Source organism: Peromyscus maniculatus, chromosome 19 (assembly GCF_049852395.1).
Source record: "Peromyscus maniculatus bairdii isolate BWxNUB_F1_BW_parent chromosome 19, HU_Pman_BW_mat_3.1, whole genome shotgun sequence".
NCBI classification, from domain to species: Eukaryota; Metazoa; Chordata; class Mammalia; order Rodentia; family Cricetidae; genus Peromyscus; species Peromyscus maniculatus.
Window position 1 is genome coordinate 69275922 of NC_134870.1, and position 16053 is coordinate 69291974.

The 16053-nt window shown below is 43.6% G+C and overlaps 1 protein-coding gene and 1 pseudogene across 2 annotated transcripts in view; one reads left to right on the forward strand and one right to left on the reverse strand.

Moving 5' to 3' along the window:
• Positions 1-617: 617 nt before the first annotated feature.
• Positions 618-16053, forward strand: part of Epg5 (ectopic P-granules 5 autophagy tethering factor) — a 99642-nt gene continuing 84206 nt past the window's right edge. For both annotated transcript variants that reach the window (XM_006973857.4, XM_015992683.3), the window contains exons 1-3: positions 618-774; positions 10946-11875; positions 13288-13531. In XM_006973857.4, coding sequence (XP_006973919.1) covers positions 715-774; positions 10946-11875; positions 13288-13531 — 1234 coding nt within the window. In that variant the 5' untranslated portion in view covers positions 618-714. The remainder of the gene's footprint in view (positions 775-10945; positions 11876-13287; positions 13532-16053) is intronic.
• On the reverse strand, positions 5189-7050 carry LOC143269629 (nexilin pseudogene; annotated as a pseudogene).

Genomic DNA, 16053 nt, shown 5'->3' on the forward strand with positions numbered 1-16053 from the left:
GGATATTATCTATGTGCTGGCTGTTGTTTTGGAGGTCCTTGGGGATACATCAGAGGAGCTGACCTTCCAGGAGGGTTGATAGACCCTACCAATAAGCACAAAAGCAAAGTATATATACTTTAAACACGTTTATATAGTAACGATAATATAGAGATGCCCGCTGTTATCAGGTGCCTTCCACGACTAACTCATGACACCGGAGTTGGAAGTATCATCATCCCCTTCTACAGAACAGCAGACTGGAGTGCACTTTGGGTGGACATCAGGTTTCTTTCCGGAAACGTGATGTAGATGTAGCCCGGAATTGGTTATCTAGGGATCAAAGTCAGATTGCCAAGACCTCTTCTCTCCAGCACTTCATAGTCCAGTCTGACCCCCTCTCTGCAGAGCTGCGGAGGCAGAGGGTTGCTCTGAGTGCCACCCTGCGGAGGGCGGCGGAGGCACAGTCCGTGGCTCAGAGGGCGGGACCGGAGGCGGGAGGAGGGCTGGGCCGGGGCGGGGCCTGAGCGGGGATGGGCGTGGCCTTCCTCCCCGCGCGAGTCGTCCCTAGCTAGTTTGTTCCAAGCCGCAGCCCGTACGGCCTCCTGTTGCCGCCTCCCTGCCCCAAATGGTGGAGGCTCCGTCACGTGATAGCCAGGAGGCCGGAACTAGGCGGCTTGCGTGAATTGCAGGAGTTTGACAGAAACAGACGGCGACGTCTCGGAGGCAGAGTGTATGGCCGAGGCCGTGAAGCCCCGCCGGGCCAAGGCCAAGGCCAGCCGGACCAAAGGCAAGGTGAGGATGCTGTCGCTCGCACCTCCCCGCGCGGAGCAGCCGTGGGGCCGGGCGGCTGTCAGGGCCACTTGGCCGCCTCCCAGTCCTGACCTCCCTGGGCTTTTATCTTCTGCTCATTTTCTTGACTTCCCACACCGAAGCCTTTTCCTCCTTAGCCCCGTCTTTGACATGGGAGCATTCCCCGCCCCTGGAAATGCACGGAGAAGGGACTTCCTTCGCTTGGGAGGAATGGTTTGTGGATCGCAGTGATGGGTCAGTCCTTCGTTTTCAGAATTCAGGGCGACGGTGTTATTTCCCGATGAACCTGGTTGTTTACAGCGTGGCATGAATATCCAGGAATTATCTCAGGGCAGAGCCCACCGCGTAGGGATGAGTTTGAGTTTTCTGTTTTCTGGATTGTTGCGTGTCATTAGTGTGCTTTTAATTTGACTTGTTTTTAGGTACATTTTGAATTTTTAACTTTGCTCCTATAAACTTGTTGCAGTGAACAAATGAAATTTTATAGATAGGTGGTCTATTTATATCTATATATTTAAACAGTGTTTTTTAACCTGCTTCTGCCTTTGGATTGCTGGGCTTAAAGACATGCCACCACCCCTGGCCACTGGGTCTAGATAACTTTACCTTATCCAAAATAGAATGTACACGAATTGGAACGAACAATGAAGATGGTATAGGAAATTTCCTTCCCCAGAATTGGTGATGTTACTAAGCCAAAAGTATAACTTTGTGTGTGTGTGCTAACAAGTTTTAATAGTGATTTATGGGAACTTTATTTAATAGAGTGTAAATGAAGTGTGTGGATCCCTTTCTGTAAGGTAGTATGGAATTAGGCACATCAGTCAGAAATTTTTTTTATTTTAGAGACAAGAATGTGTATGTGTGTGTGTGTGTGTGTGTGTACACACACACACACACATACACGTATATACATACATATACATATCTCCCAAGCTGATCTCACTATGTAGCCCCAGGCTGGACTTGAACCTGTGCCTCCTACCTCAGCCTAGAAACATTACTTTCTGACACACCTTTTAAGGGTACTATGACCATTTAAAATATAGAGAAACTCTGTGTGTATGGCGAGGGAGCATGAGTGCAGATTTGGGTGGACATTGTAACGGTGAGTGTGTGTGGCCCCGTCAGTCTTGGGCAGTGCTCTTCAGGTGGAGCTGGTCCCTTGCTTTTTGAGACAGAGCCTCTGGCTGGGACCTGGGGACTGCTGTGTAGCTTAGGCTTGGTGGGCATCATGTCCTAGGCTCTGCTTGTGGGCTGTGGGGACGGAACCCAGTCCTCATGTTTCCATGGCAAAGCTTTACTGAGTGTACCACCTTCCCACTCCCTGTCGGAAACATTTTAAGAAAAATAAGTTTGCAGTATCTTGGTTTGATACTGAACTATCACAAACAAACAAACAAACAAACAAACAAACAAACAAACAGTTAACCAGCCATACATAACCCTTTGAGCCTGGAATATAGTAGTTTATAACATGAGTTATCCAAAGAGAACAGAATCTTAAATCTTAATGAATCTACTTTTTTTTCTCTCTAATAAGTGATGAAACTAAAGCCTCTACAGGTTAAATGATTGTCTTAATCATGCAGTTAGCATGGTTTATCTCAGGGGAAGCCAGAAATTGTGGCTTTCAGTCCAGTAGCTTAACCATTATTTTACACGTGTCTGTCTGTCAAAGGTAGCGTATTACAGACATCTAAAACACAGTCAAGAGGAGTCCCTCTTTATTTTGTTTCATAATTTCTAAATTAAAAATTAAATCTTAAGCCTTTAAGTCTTATGAAAAATGAACTGTCTATTTTATCAACGTATTTCAGGCAGTTTTCCTACATACACATACAGTACTCTGTTTTCTCAACTGTTAAAGCTCATTTCCAAGACATTTGCTTCAGTTAGATATCTCACGCACACTTTGCCCTGTCCTCCAAATTTAATCGTTCACTGAGAGTTGAATTTCCTGCATGATCTGGTTCTTCCCATTACTCTCTATCATCAGTGTCACAACTCCTGAGAGGAGGGTTTTTGCTGAACTGCCCTCACATTCACATTGTTTTCTACTGCTGTTCTGTGAACTGAAGCTAGGTTGATATATGTATACACACACACACACACACACACACACACACACACACACGTACATATGTATTGACTAGAGAGAGCACGCTGACCTCACAGAGATCCACTGCTTTTGTTTGAGTACTGGTAACAAAGGTATAAACCACCATGCCTGTTGAATACTTATTATTATTATTATTTTTGTTTTTTTTGAGACAGGGTTTCTCTGTGTAGTTTTGGTGCCTGTCTTGGCTCACACTCTGTAGACCAGGCTGGCCTTGAACTCACAGAGATCCACCTGGCTCTGCCTCCCAAGTGTAGGATTAAAGGCGTGCACCACCACCGCCCGGCAATTGCTAATTTTTAAAAACCTTCCAAAAGCTGGGCATAGGAGGCAGAGATAAGCAGATCTCTGTGAGATCAAGGCCAGCCTGGTCTACATAGTTCCAGGATAGCTAGGGATAAATAGCAAGACCCTGTCTCAGAACACAGAACAAAGAAAAAAAAAAGTTGCCGAGCTTTCCCATTTTGCAGAGGCTAGGATTGGAAGCACTAATTTAAGGACTCTAGCCTGGGCTTCCTCTTCAGCGTCTGTCACACCTGTATTAATCTGTGTACTTTCCTGCCTTAGAGCCTCTGCCTTCCACCCTTCCAGGCTCCCTTCCTCTGCCTGTTACTGCTTGTTGTCGGTGTCTGAGTTTGAGCCGCGCTTACCCAGCACTTTTCCTATCACCCTTGTGTAGCTCCCTCTGGCAGGAACACTGTGCACCCATTTTAAGTCCCTCTTCTCTATTGTAACAACTTTATCAGCCACTGTCTTCTCTCGGAGACAGTGAACTCACAGAGTGAGGGATCACTCTTGTTCCCAGTGCATTTCACAACGCCTGTAGTCACCTGATAAAGTTAATTGAATTAAAAAAAACAAGAGCCAGCATTGAAGCACATTTCCAAGCTTTGCCACTGAGGAATTTAATAATTTTTTTTCACAAACTAGTACAAGAAAAACAAATAGACAATGTCCATGATACCAGCAGGACCCTCATGCTTGCCAGTCTAAGGAAATTAATTTGCTTTAGGGTAAGCAGAGGCATTTGTTAATGCTGGCTGTTGTCTGGCCATGGTTATGATGTCCTATATCGTTGGCGACTTACAGTGATGTGTTTTAGCATCTATTTATGGAGCCGTGAGCAGACTCCAAGGCTTAGTTGGAAGTTCAGGAAGTGGGGTGTCATGTGCTGTTGTGTTTAGATTGCTGTGGCTTCCGGATCTGTTGCAGTACCTGGCCTACATTCCTCAGGCGTAAATATCTGGTAGGTGACTTCAGGGTGACAGGCTGTGGTTAGGCATCTGGTACTTACTATTGGATACTTTAGATCTAGCCCTAATAATGTTTTTATTCTGTTAGTATCATTCTTTGTAAAAACTTTCCCCCAACTCTGAGGATCTGGACTTCATACATCTTAGTAAACTTAGGTTAAGAAGGACAGAATCTTAGACCTGGATTTACTCTGCAGACTTAATAGATTTTATAGTAAGGCAGAGTGATGATGCATGCCTGTAATCCCAGCCCCTAGCAGACCGAAGGAGGAGGGTTGTGAGTTTTGGGCCAGTTAGGCTACATAGTGACTTCTAGGTTAGTTTGGTGTTATGTAACAAGACCCTGTCTCAAAAAACTGTATTAAGTTCTAAATTCCAACAATCAATAAGAGCATCTTGTAATTGATAGGCTGGATTAAGATGTTTCCTGCGTAACCCTTCCTGCCCATCCCTGTGGTCCTCCATCTTGCTCTATTGCCTAGGTAATTCCTTTGTTGCTTCTAGGTGTGAATTGTTACTGGAATAAAGTCAGACAATGCTATATACTATCATTTAGCCTCTGTTTGGCTGTCAAGATCCAGTCATTATTGAATACATAATGCCCACTTATTGTTTCCCCCAAAACGATTCTAGGCATTTGGGATATAAAGAAAATCCTCAGGCCTCAATGGTGCTTATAGTCTGGAGTAGAATCTTCCCGGGTGTGTTTCAGAACAAACATAACTGCACGATTATCTTCACATTGCTGAAAGAAGTATGTATGTGTTCGTGTGCATATGCATAGACAGAAATGGATATCCAAGAGCCATCTCCAGGAGAGAACTGTTGGTGACAGCTTGTGATGTGTCCTTCTAACTTAGCTTTGCCCTCCTCTGCCTTACCACAGCACTTCAGGGCATTTGACTGTGACAAGCCCAAGGTTCAGGAGTAAGTAAAAGTATTTCTAAGACCAGAAATGATGTCAAAGTTTTTTTTTTTTTTTTGATATTTTTCTTTGCTATTTATTTCCTTAATGATAGAAAGGGTCAAAAGCCAATTAATTCTTACTTTCAATGGTAAGAATGCAGGTACTTGCTGCAGAGCCTTTATTGTTGACAGCTTTACACATATATTCTCCTCCATCTTCTGGGAAAGTTTCTGGTAAATAGAGGCAGTGAGTTTCGCCTCTTTCAATGTACTGGTAGTCTTCTCCGTCCTGCAGCATTTCTCCTTCAAACCACCATGTGATTTCTGGTTTGGGTTCTCCTGTTACTTTAACAGTGAATCTGACTGGCTCACTGTCTACAACTGAGGTATTTCTTAGAGGCTTTTTGAACCATGGAGCTCCTGATCTTGTTTGCTCTTCATCTTCAGTAGTGGAGCCATTAATGATGCTACCTTCTTCTTCTTCCTCATCTTCTCTTTTCTTCTGTAGTGCTGCATCAATTTCTTTCTGTTCAAACTGCATTCGTAGTAACTTCTGTTCTTCTATTCTCCGTTGTTCTTCCTCTTTTCTTGCCTTAGCCATTTGTTCAAATCTGGCTTTCATGTTCACTTTATGAGTAAAGGGGGATTCACTTTTTTTTGCAGGCTTTACATTAACATCATCTTCCTCGTGGAAGTTTTCTGCTTCTCGCTCTTTAATTTCAAGGTCAATTGCTCTCCTCTTTGCTCGTTCTTCTTCTATCTTTTTCTGTATTTCTTTTTCAGACAACTGTCCAATTTTTTCAAACTTGCTTTTTAGACTTTTAGCTTGAATAGAACCACTTCTTTTTAATTTGATTAATTCTTCGTATTCTCTACTCAATCCAAAACTTTCATTTTCTTCTTCTTCCTCTCCCATTTCTTGTCTCAGTTGCTCAAATCCCTGTTTCTCCATTTCTAGTTTATGCCTCCGTTCCTCCTCCGTTCGTCGTCTTTCTTCTTCCATTTTTTGTTTTAATAATTCTTCAAAATTAATCTCCAGTTTTCCAGGCATCAAAGATTCTTGAGAAGCTGTTTTATATATCTCTGGAGAATCATCATCTAATACCATGCTTCTCCTTGCTTCAGCAAATGCCGCCTTCTCTTCCTCGATTCTCCTTCGGGCCTCTTCCTCTGCTTTTCTTTTTTCATCTTCTCTCCTTTGCCTTTCTATTTCTTCAAAACTCAGTTTGAGTTTTCCAGGGCGATATTCTTTAAAAACTTTTTCTGCATCTTGGTTTTCATCCTCCTCATTTACCATGTGCCTCCTGGCTTCCTCAAAGGCACGCCTCTCTTCCTCTAAGCGCCTTCTCGCTTCTTCTTCAGCTTGCTTCTTGCGATTTTCTTGTCTTTGTCGCTCCAGTTCTTCAAAAGTTAATTTCAATTTTCCAGGAAAATGCGATTCTTTTTTGGCCTCAGTTTCATCATCCATGACTAATGAAAGACACTTTGCTTCCTTGAGAGATCGGCACTCTTCTTCATATCTTCTTCTATCTTCTTCATAATTAAGCCTCTCATTCCCTTGTTCTTTCTCCAGGTCCTCAGGATTCTTTATTTTTCCAGATTTTTTGTATGATTTTGCAGGCACCACTGTTATAAGCAGTGAGTCATCACCTTCCTCTGATGCAGATTCGGTTCCCGTATTGTTTATGTCCTCAATCTGCTCAGCTCTTTTTGCTAATTCACGCTGTATTTTCCTCTTTTCCAACAGATCCTGCTCAAGTCTGCGTTTTCTTTCCTCTTCCGTTCTCTTCCTTTGTTCTTCCTGTCTGTGTTTCTCCATTTCATCAAATTTACCTTTAACTGTCCCTGTTAGCTTTGGGACATAAGCCTTTTCTATTTTAGCAGAAATCTCTTCCTCATCATCAGAAGCAAGCATTTCTTTAATCTCTGCCTTTTGTGAAACATCATTCATGTTTGCTCTATGTGGTTTGGGGCTGAAGCTTTGTATTTATTTGTACCTTTCTTTAGTTGAAGGCAAACCAACTACTCAGCTCTTTCCCACCATCCAAAAGCACGGGAGTGTTAGCTCAGGCCTGCAGGGAAACCACATTTGACTGTGAAAGGCTAGCCCAGCCGAGGCCTGTTTGAGTAAGTAGAGGCCCTCAGTTCCTCACTGCATTAAAAACAACAAACCAAACTGGAGGGGTGCGTGCGTGCGTGCGTGCGTGCGTGCGTGCGTGTGTGTGTGTGTGTGTGTGTGTCTCAAAGTTTTAAGAAACAATATAAATTGTAGACAGAAACATAGACAAGTTCTCAGAAAGAGACAGTTTCCCCCCTCAGAGAGCACAGGGTGCAGCAGTTAAGAGAATCTACCTGGGAGCTGGAGAGACGGCTCAGTGGCAGAAGCCATGCTGCAGCCTCTGGGAACAGTGCATAAATGGAGCTCCTTGTGGCAAGATCCTTTGGAGAATCCTGCCCACCTGGCAAGGACCCGTGAAGGTGATGCTGCAGACCCCTGCGCTGACCATAGGGAGTTCATGAGCTTCATCAGGCCTTTCTGACTTTCGATATGCTTATTCCTATGGTAATTCTTAGTTCACTCAGTTGTGATTGTGGCTGAGTTTACTGGGACAAAAGCTGATAATTTTAATAAAGTTTCTACAAGGAAATGAAGCATCTTTGCAATTGATCGCAGAAACTGGTCCCTTCGGTTGCCCCTGACTACCTTTGCATCCATCCTAAGTAAGCAGGAGGAACTCACTAAGGTTAATGATTCTTGCTTACTTAACTGTTCTAAAAAAGAGATAACTATATTCTAAGAACTTAAGAACTCGGGAGACAGATTCCTAAAAGATGACATTAAAAACTTATAGAGACATGTAAGAAAAAGATAAAGGACATGAAAAATCTGACATCTTTCTGGTGCCAGGGCGTGAATGGTTAGACATTTTTTTTTCAATGCCAAAATATCAATAAAGGAATCTAAAACTCCTAGTTCCCTTGGGAGTAAAAGTACAAGTAGAAACTGCTAGAAAGAATAAAAGCTTGGTCCCAACAGTTCAGAGTTGGGTATTAATCATTACCATTCTGAGAATGTATGAAGAATAGGATTACAGCTGTTGTTCACATAAAAGTGATATGCAGATCATTAGAAATTGACTTACACCTGAAAAATAATATTCTAAGTATGGTATCATACTCAGAGCTGACTACAGAAATATAAGAGCATCATATTGCTAAGGACTAATCACAGGGCTTGAATGTCTCTCATTATTGTAACCACACGTTTGCTGCCAGCCTGGGCACAGTATGAATAAGATGTGCCTTGCTAGATACAGTCAATCGGCTTGCAGTATAAAATTAATGCTTAGATACAGGGTAAAAGTCGGTGGCAACAAGGGAGTGGGGGAGAGGAAAAGAAACTGAAATGGGTAAATGGTAATGATTCTGGGAAAGTGATTAAAAAAATGAGTTGAAACTGCTCATGCTTGAACATACTGGAACATGTATAAATAAATAAAGACAGCTCGAGCTATTTGGGACCATCTGTTTGAAAGTCTTCATTTTTCGCCAATTTCACACCTCCATCTTGTGGCTCAGAACCCTGCTGGAGCTGGACTCCGGCAGCTCAGCAGCTAATAGCACTAGCTATTCTTGCAGAGGACCCAAGTTTGATTCCCAGCACCCACATGGCAGCTCACAACAGTCTGTAACTCCAGCCCCAGGGTATCAGACACCCTCTGCAGCATCAGGCACATACATAGTACATAGACAAAACACCCATACACTTAAAAGTAAACCGATCTTATTAAAATTAAAATAATAAAAGAACTTACCTGTACTTGTCTCATGGGTACTTGTGTGGTTCTGTGTTTGAGTAGGTAATAGGTGAGCTGCCCACTGTCTTGTTGCTTGCCCTTCCTGAGGATGGTCACGGGTCATAGGTGCTAGGCTCTCATCATTTGTGTGCCCTGAGGATGGTCATGGGCCATAGGCGCTGGGCTCTCATCATTTGTGTGCCCTGAGGATGGTCATGGGTCATAGGCGCTGGGCTCTCATTGTGTACCGTGAGGATGGTCACGGGTCATAGGCACTAGGCTCTCATCATTTGTGTGCCCTGAGGATGGTCATGGGCCATAGGCGCTAGGCTCTCATCATTTGTGTGCCCTGAGGATGGTCATGGGTCATAGGCGCTGGGCTCTCATTGTGTACTCTGAGGATGGTCATGGGTCATAGGGGCAAGGCTCTTATCATTTGTGTGCCCTGAGGATGGTCATGGATCATAGGCGCTGGGCTCTCATTGTGTGCCCTGAAGATGGTCACGGGTCATAGGCGCTAGGCTCTCATTGTTTGTAAGTCATCACAGACCCCCTGGGTCAGCCCCAAGTAGTTTGGGTTTGACTATTAGAGAATAGAGTGGAGTTTGCTGTTCATTTGCACATTCATTTTTGGCCTTTTTGTCTCTAGTTAAGTGTGTTCTTCTGTATTCATTATTGACTTACATTTCTGTAACACTTCCAGATTTTTTTTTTTTTTGGAATGATTTTGTTTTAGTTTTTATCTTTTGATTGTTCTGGGGATTGAACCCAAGTCTTTTCTTGAATATGGGTACTTTGCCACTGAGCTATATTCCCAGCCCTGGATGATTTAAAATTTTTTTTATGTGTATACAACTTGTGTGGAGGTGAAAAAAAGAATAAATACAGATTCTTTTTAATCTACTTGGCTGTTTTTATATGTAAGACGTTTTCTGGAGAGCTGGCCCAGTGGTTAAGAGTCCTTGCTGCTCTTGCAGAGGACATGGGTCTTGTTCACAGCACCCATATTGGGGGCCTCACAATCTCTTGTAACTCTAGTTCCAGGAATCTGGTACCCCCTTCTGGCCTCCATGGGCACTGCATGCATGTGGTGCACATCCAGTCAGACACACATCCATATACATAAATTAAGAAGAAACAAGAAAATTTCTTAAAATTACCAGAGACATGAATTTTTATGCAAGTAGCTTGATAACACTTTGAGTTGTTTAAATTTTATTTCACTATCTGTGATGATAGTTGTTTTCACAATATGTCTTCTAGTACTTTTTTCCCTACCTCTCTAAAGTAGGCAAAGTAATTGGAAGCTGACTGTCTTTAACCAAAATGGAGTTGCAGTAGATTCCCACCTTGGCATGAAAGTTCACTTCTGAATTTATTAGGAAGCTTACACAGAGTCATATGGGGAGGAGGAGGAGGAGGAGGAGGGAGGCACCTTTGGGAGGATACATTCCTGGAAATGCATTTCATTTTAAAATTTCTGAGTATGTTCAGTTAGGGTCATAGTTGAAGAAGAAAGTATGGCAGAAAGGGACACCCCCATCTCTACTGGGTGATACTGTAAAGGTAGTGGGGAGGTTGGTTCCCTGGGTGCATGTGAGCCCACATCACAAATGTTCAACAGACTTGGGAACTTGCTGGCCGTTTTTGATTCACATATCAATTGCTGACAACAGTGGTGGTTGGGATTAGCACTTCAGTCTTCAGAGGAGCTTCCTTGGGCCCATCATGGTTGCCCCACGCTGCTGAGGAAACTGAGGTTCCCTTATTAATAAAAGAATTTAGAACTGGACTCAAGGACGCTCAAGGACCGTTTATTAGAGTTTAAGAGAAACTGAAGGACAGGTTAGGTGACAGTCCTGCCGGGAGAGACAGAGGACAGGCGATGCCTGTTAAGTGGGGCTGAAGTGGAACCAGAGAGCTTGTGAAGGAGGGAGAAAGTACTCCTTAGAGTGGACGTGCGTTAGCCAGCCCAGGAGTGAGCCCCTGTGTCAAAATGTAGATATTTATGTATAGTTTAAACATTCTTCATCCGAAACAATCAACTATTGTTATATTTCATACCGTGCTTTTAGGAAAAGAAGAAACATGAAGCGCCTCAGACTTCTGATGAAGTTTCCCTTCTAGAGACTTCTAGAGAGCAGGAAATCCTGTCTGTAGCTTGTGAACTCAAAGGAGATGATCTGAAGGTGTCAACTGATTCCCAGCTCCACAAAGATGTCAGTGGATGGAATGAAAGTGAAATGTTTGATATACCACTCACCTCCTTGACTATAGGTGATGAAGGGTCCCTGATACATGACACAGAGGACCTGAAAGAGAGGGGAGAGATCAGAGCCCATGATGGAGATGATGAAATCAAGATGAAGGTCAACCCTGGAGACAATGTTAGAACTACAGTTGAACCTTCCAAGAACTTTACAGAGGCAGAGGAAAGCACACTAATACGACAGGAATCTTCAGAAAGCACACCACAGTTTGATTTTCCCTGTACTCAGCAGGAAATGGGAAGTTTACAAGTCAGAGAAACTCAGACTAGGAAAGATGAAGAAGCCCTTGGTTTTTCAAAGGTGCTTCAGAATGCTAGCTTGCACAGTTCTTATGAAGCCAAAGAAGTTTCTCAGCCACCTAGAGTGAAGAAATTGTATCCCGAGTTGCCAGCTGAAATTGTGGAAGTACCATCTTTGGTGGTGGTGAAGCCCTTGCTCTGTAGTGAGCGACTCTACCCAGAACTCCCGTCTCAACCAGAGCTAGTACCATTTACTAAAGAACAGCTAAAACTCTTGGAGCCTGGTTCATGGCTGGAAAATGTTGAGTCATATGTAGAAGAATTTGACAGCATTGCTCATCAGGATAGGCATGAGTTTTATGAGTTACTCTTGAACTACTCACGATGCAGGAAGCAATTGCTGTTGGCTGAAGCTGAGCTCCTTACTCTGATGTCAGATTGCCAAAACGCCAAAAGTCGACTGTGGAACTTTAAGGATGAACAAATGGCTGTCCAGGTATCTTGACTGTGTGTGTCAAACTTCAGGGCTTGGGAATTGGTAGTTGAGCTGCCTTTCCTGTAGTGCTGTCTAGAATTCGGTTTGTGTGTTAAACCTACACTGGTACTGGCTCCATCAATCCAGGAATCACAAGATCAGATGGCCACAGGGGCAGGCATATAATGTATAGGCAAGGGGTGAGTAGGATAGTGGTCAGCAGAGAAACACATGCCAAATCTAGAGGGGACAGCGGCTCTTGACGTCCAGCTGACAGTTGTATGATTGTGATATGCTGCATCTTAGGATTTTTCAAGAGAGGCAGGAATCTGGATTTTTGCATGAGGGATCCTAACGGGCGGTGTTAACAGCTAACTAAATACAAATATATGCAGACATATATTCTACACAGTCTAAGCCAGCAAACCATGTCTTAATGTAAAATTCAACCCATAGACTAGTAGGGTTAGATTTTGGTGTAATGCCACAAATGTGCAGTGAGGAGAGAGTGTCCTGATTGAGAATTGATAAGAAAGTAGGACAGTCCACTAGCTGTGACGCCCTCCTGGAGGCAGAACCATCATTACTCAGGGCCCGGAGGGATGGCAAGTAGGAGAAGACCGTTCTGGACAGTTCGGCACTGAAGGGAAGCTGGGAGAGCAGTGGGGACTCGTGAGATTTGCTGCCCTACCGTTCATTTGTGCAGAGCCTTGTGTATCTCTTCGTAGATTCTGTGGAAAGAGACACATCTCGAAATACTGAAAAGAAAGGGAGGGTGGAGAAAAAGCTCAGTGGAGAAATAAGAGCACTTGTTGCTCTTGCAGAGGGCCCTGGTTTGATTCCCAGCATGCATATAGCAGCTCGTAACCTAGTAACTCCAGTTCCAGAGGATCCATGACCCTCTTCTGACCTCCCTGGGCAACCAGACATGCATTTGGTACATATCCATCCATATATGCGGATGAAACAGTCATGCACATAAAATGTAAAACAAGAAAAGGAAGTGAAAGACTAGACTCAAGAGTATGGTGGGAGGAATTACTATACTGGAGGATTCCTTTTGAACAGAGCAGTTAAGAGTGAGGCAGATCTAGAGGTGTTTTGGACTACTGTGAAGTTGAGGGATAGCAGCACATTGGCCTTGGTATTCTTAGTATAGGAAGTAAATACCAGTTGTGAGAGTTTTAGGGACACACGTTACTGTTTCCCTGCTGACTTCATAGGGTTACCCTTTACAGAACTTGTCATGTACTCATGATTGGCAGTGTTCTCTGACACATGGCCATCATTTGCTAGTGTGGTTTTGTATGTGTAGTGTTGGCCCCTCATGCGATTATAAGTTTGTGAAAATGGTTCTGAAGCCTGTGTCCTACACCTGCTGCCTGACTGCATCAAATTCGACTGTTTCATACTTTATCCTTTATCTCTGGTAGGGTATCTGTGCAGATCAAGTGAAAGTTTATGGCCATCACCACTACCAGAGAGTAGAGATGAATGAAAGTGTCCTGGGAGAACTGAAGAAGCTATTTGATGCCAAATCTGAGCACCTCCACCAGACCCTGGCCCTTCATTCTTACACTTCTGTGCTCTCGAGGTTGCAAGTGGAGTCGTACATCTACATGTTGCTCAATAGCTCTGCTGTTCTGAGATCTTTAGCAGTTTATCAGCAAGACCAAGGTAGGTAAATAGTGAAAGCTTTCCTATCATACTTAAATGTGGAACAGAATGGAGGGTACAACCGGTGTGAGTTGACTGGGTACTAATTCACAAGGCGTCATTGTGTATTTTCTTTCCTTGCCCCCTCAACACAATGTTTCCTGATATTTCTTGAGTAGTATGAGGCCTCCCTTTCCCATGGCTGTTGTTTCTCCTCCTTTAGGAAGGCAAAAATCGGCCTCTCTTTGCCTTTGCTAAGTAGTGTCCCAGTGGCGTTTGATCCCAAAACTAACCATCTGGATACCTTTTCTTTTTTTAAAATGTATTATCTTTATTTTGTTATTAGATATATCTATTTTATTATATGTGTTTGAGTGTTCTGTCTACATGTATGTCTGTACACCACATGCCTGGTGCCTGCAGAGGTCAGGAGATGGAGTTGGATCCTTGGGAACTGGAGTTACGGATGGTTGTGAGCTGCCTTGCGGGTGCTGGGAATCAAAACTGGGTGGGTTCTCTTCGAGAACAAGTGCTCTACTCACTGAGCAAGCTCTCCAGCCCCACAATACCTTTGCGTTTTCCTGTTTCTCTCTTGCATTTTATTATTTTTGTTTTCTCACTTCCTTGCTTCTTGAATTTGTAACTGATGTTCTATAATGTTCTGAAGTAGAAATTCTAATTCCTTTCTTTTTTCATGGTAGTTATCTGCCCTGCTCTCCCCCTGCACCATATCCTCAGACCTCTCATGCATGCTAAGTCAAACATTCTGCCTGTAGAGTTCATCTTCAGGATGTAGAACCTTAAGGCCAGCCCCCAGTGGCCCACTTCTTCTAATGAGGATCCACTTCCTACAGGTTCCACAACCTTCCAAAAGTCACCATCAGATGGGCACCAAGTATTGAAGTAAATTAGGAAACATTTCACATTCAAGTCACGATATTTTGCTCTTAACCTTGGTCTTCACAATTCTGTTTGCACTCAGTTTAACTTCAGAAGTCCCCATAGTCTTTAACAGTCTCAGCATTGTTCATATGCCCCAAATCAGAGAGTTGAAACCTATTACATATAACAAAAGAATAGCAGTGGTTGGTCTGGAAGAAAGCTGACATGTAATTCCCTTTGTAAGAATTCGATTCATAAGGAGAAAGGGCCTGGAGGCCATTGTTGGCCTCTGTGTGGGAGGAAGAGTGTTAGACAAACAGCAAAATATATGGAGATCTAAACAAGATCAGGCCTTAATGGAAAGGAGAGGCATCCCTTTAAAGCCTAGAGAGGAGCTTCATTAAGAGAATAAAGCCAGGCATGCTTTTAATCCCAGCACCCAGAAGGCAGATGCAGATGCAGATGGATCTCTGTGAGTTCTAGTCCAGCCTGGTCTACATAGTGAGTTCTAGGACAGCCAGAGCTACATAGTGAAACCCTGTCTAAAAAACAAAAACAAAATCAAAAACAAAAACAAAACAAAACAAAAACCAAACCAAACCACAACAGAAGAGTGAGATACTGGATACTAATTCACAGAAGAGAGAGATGGGAGAAATGAGAGTGTGTGTGTGTGTGTGTGTGTGTGTGTGTGTGTGTGTGTGTGTGTGTGTATGTGTGTGTGTGTGTGTGTGTGTGTGCCTGCCCATGTGCACATGTGAGTGAGAGTAAGAGAGAGATAGGAGAAATTAGAGAGAGAGAGAGAGAGAGAGAGAGAGAGAGAGAGAGAGAGAGAGGGAGGGAGGGAGAGACAGAGAGAGAGAGAGAGAGAGAGACAGAGAGAGAGACAGAGAGAGAGAGAGAGAGAGAGAGAGAGAGAGAGAGAGAGAGAGAGAGAACGCACAAGAGCATCAGCATGCTACAATGAAAGGGATGATAGAGAGTCCAGGGGAGTACCTTCAGATCATTTCTCTGTGCAAAATCTCCAGAAGTCTTTAGAACAGTCCCAAGAACAAAAGAAAAATGTGATGTTTTGTAACACTTTAGACTGGTGGGAAGTTTCACATCATGTGATTTAGTTCAGTATAGTATGACAAAGAGTAGGGAGGAGCCAAGTATAATAAATTGAAAGCTGTCAAATCATAGCATAGATGGCTTCTTAAATCTCTGTCCCAGACAGAGCTGCAGGGAGGCATGGCCTAATTCAGGTTGTAGAATCTAGCCTGAGATTACAGGCCCTTGTTCCAACAAAACCAGCATCAATCCTGTTGCTCCATGCCTGGACATCTGGGGCTTGAGAGAGCCATCTGCACTCCAGAAACCCTGGGTATCTAATTCTACTACCTACAGCACTCATAATCTCTGGTTTGGGCTGGCCCCATCTACTTTATGCCTGGCGCTCTCCTTGGTGGATGTCCCTTGGTCCTGGCATCTTCAGTATCCTGAGGTCTTCCTTGTAACTTAGACTTTATGTTTGCAGCTTTATTTGATGGCCTTGAAGTGCCTCCCTGCAGGCAGGGAATTTGACTTTGCCCCATATTGTTCAGCCTTACTCTGCAGCTTTCAGAACCTTGGAGCAAGACACCATCTCCCCCGCCCCCACCCGGACTGTTCCACATTTC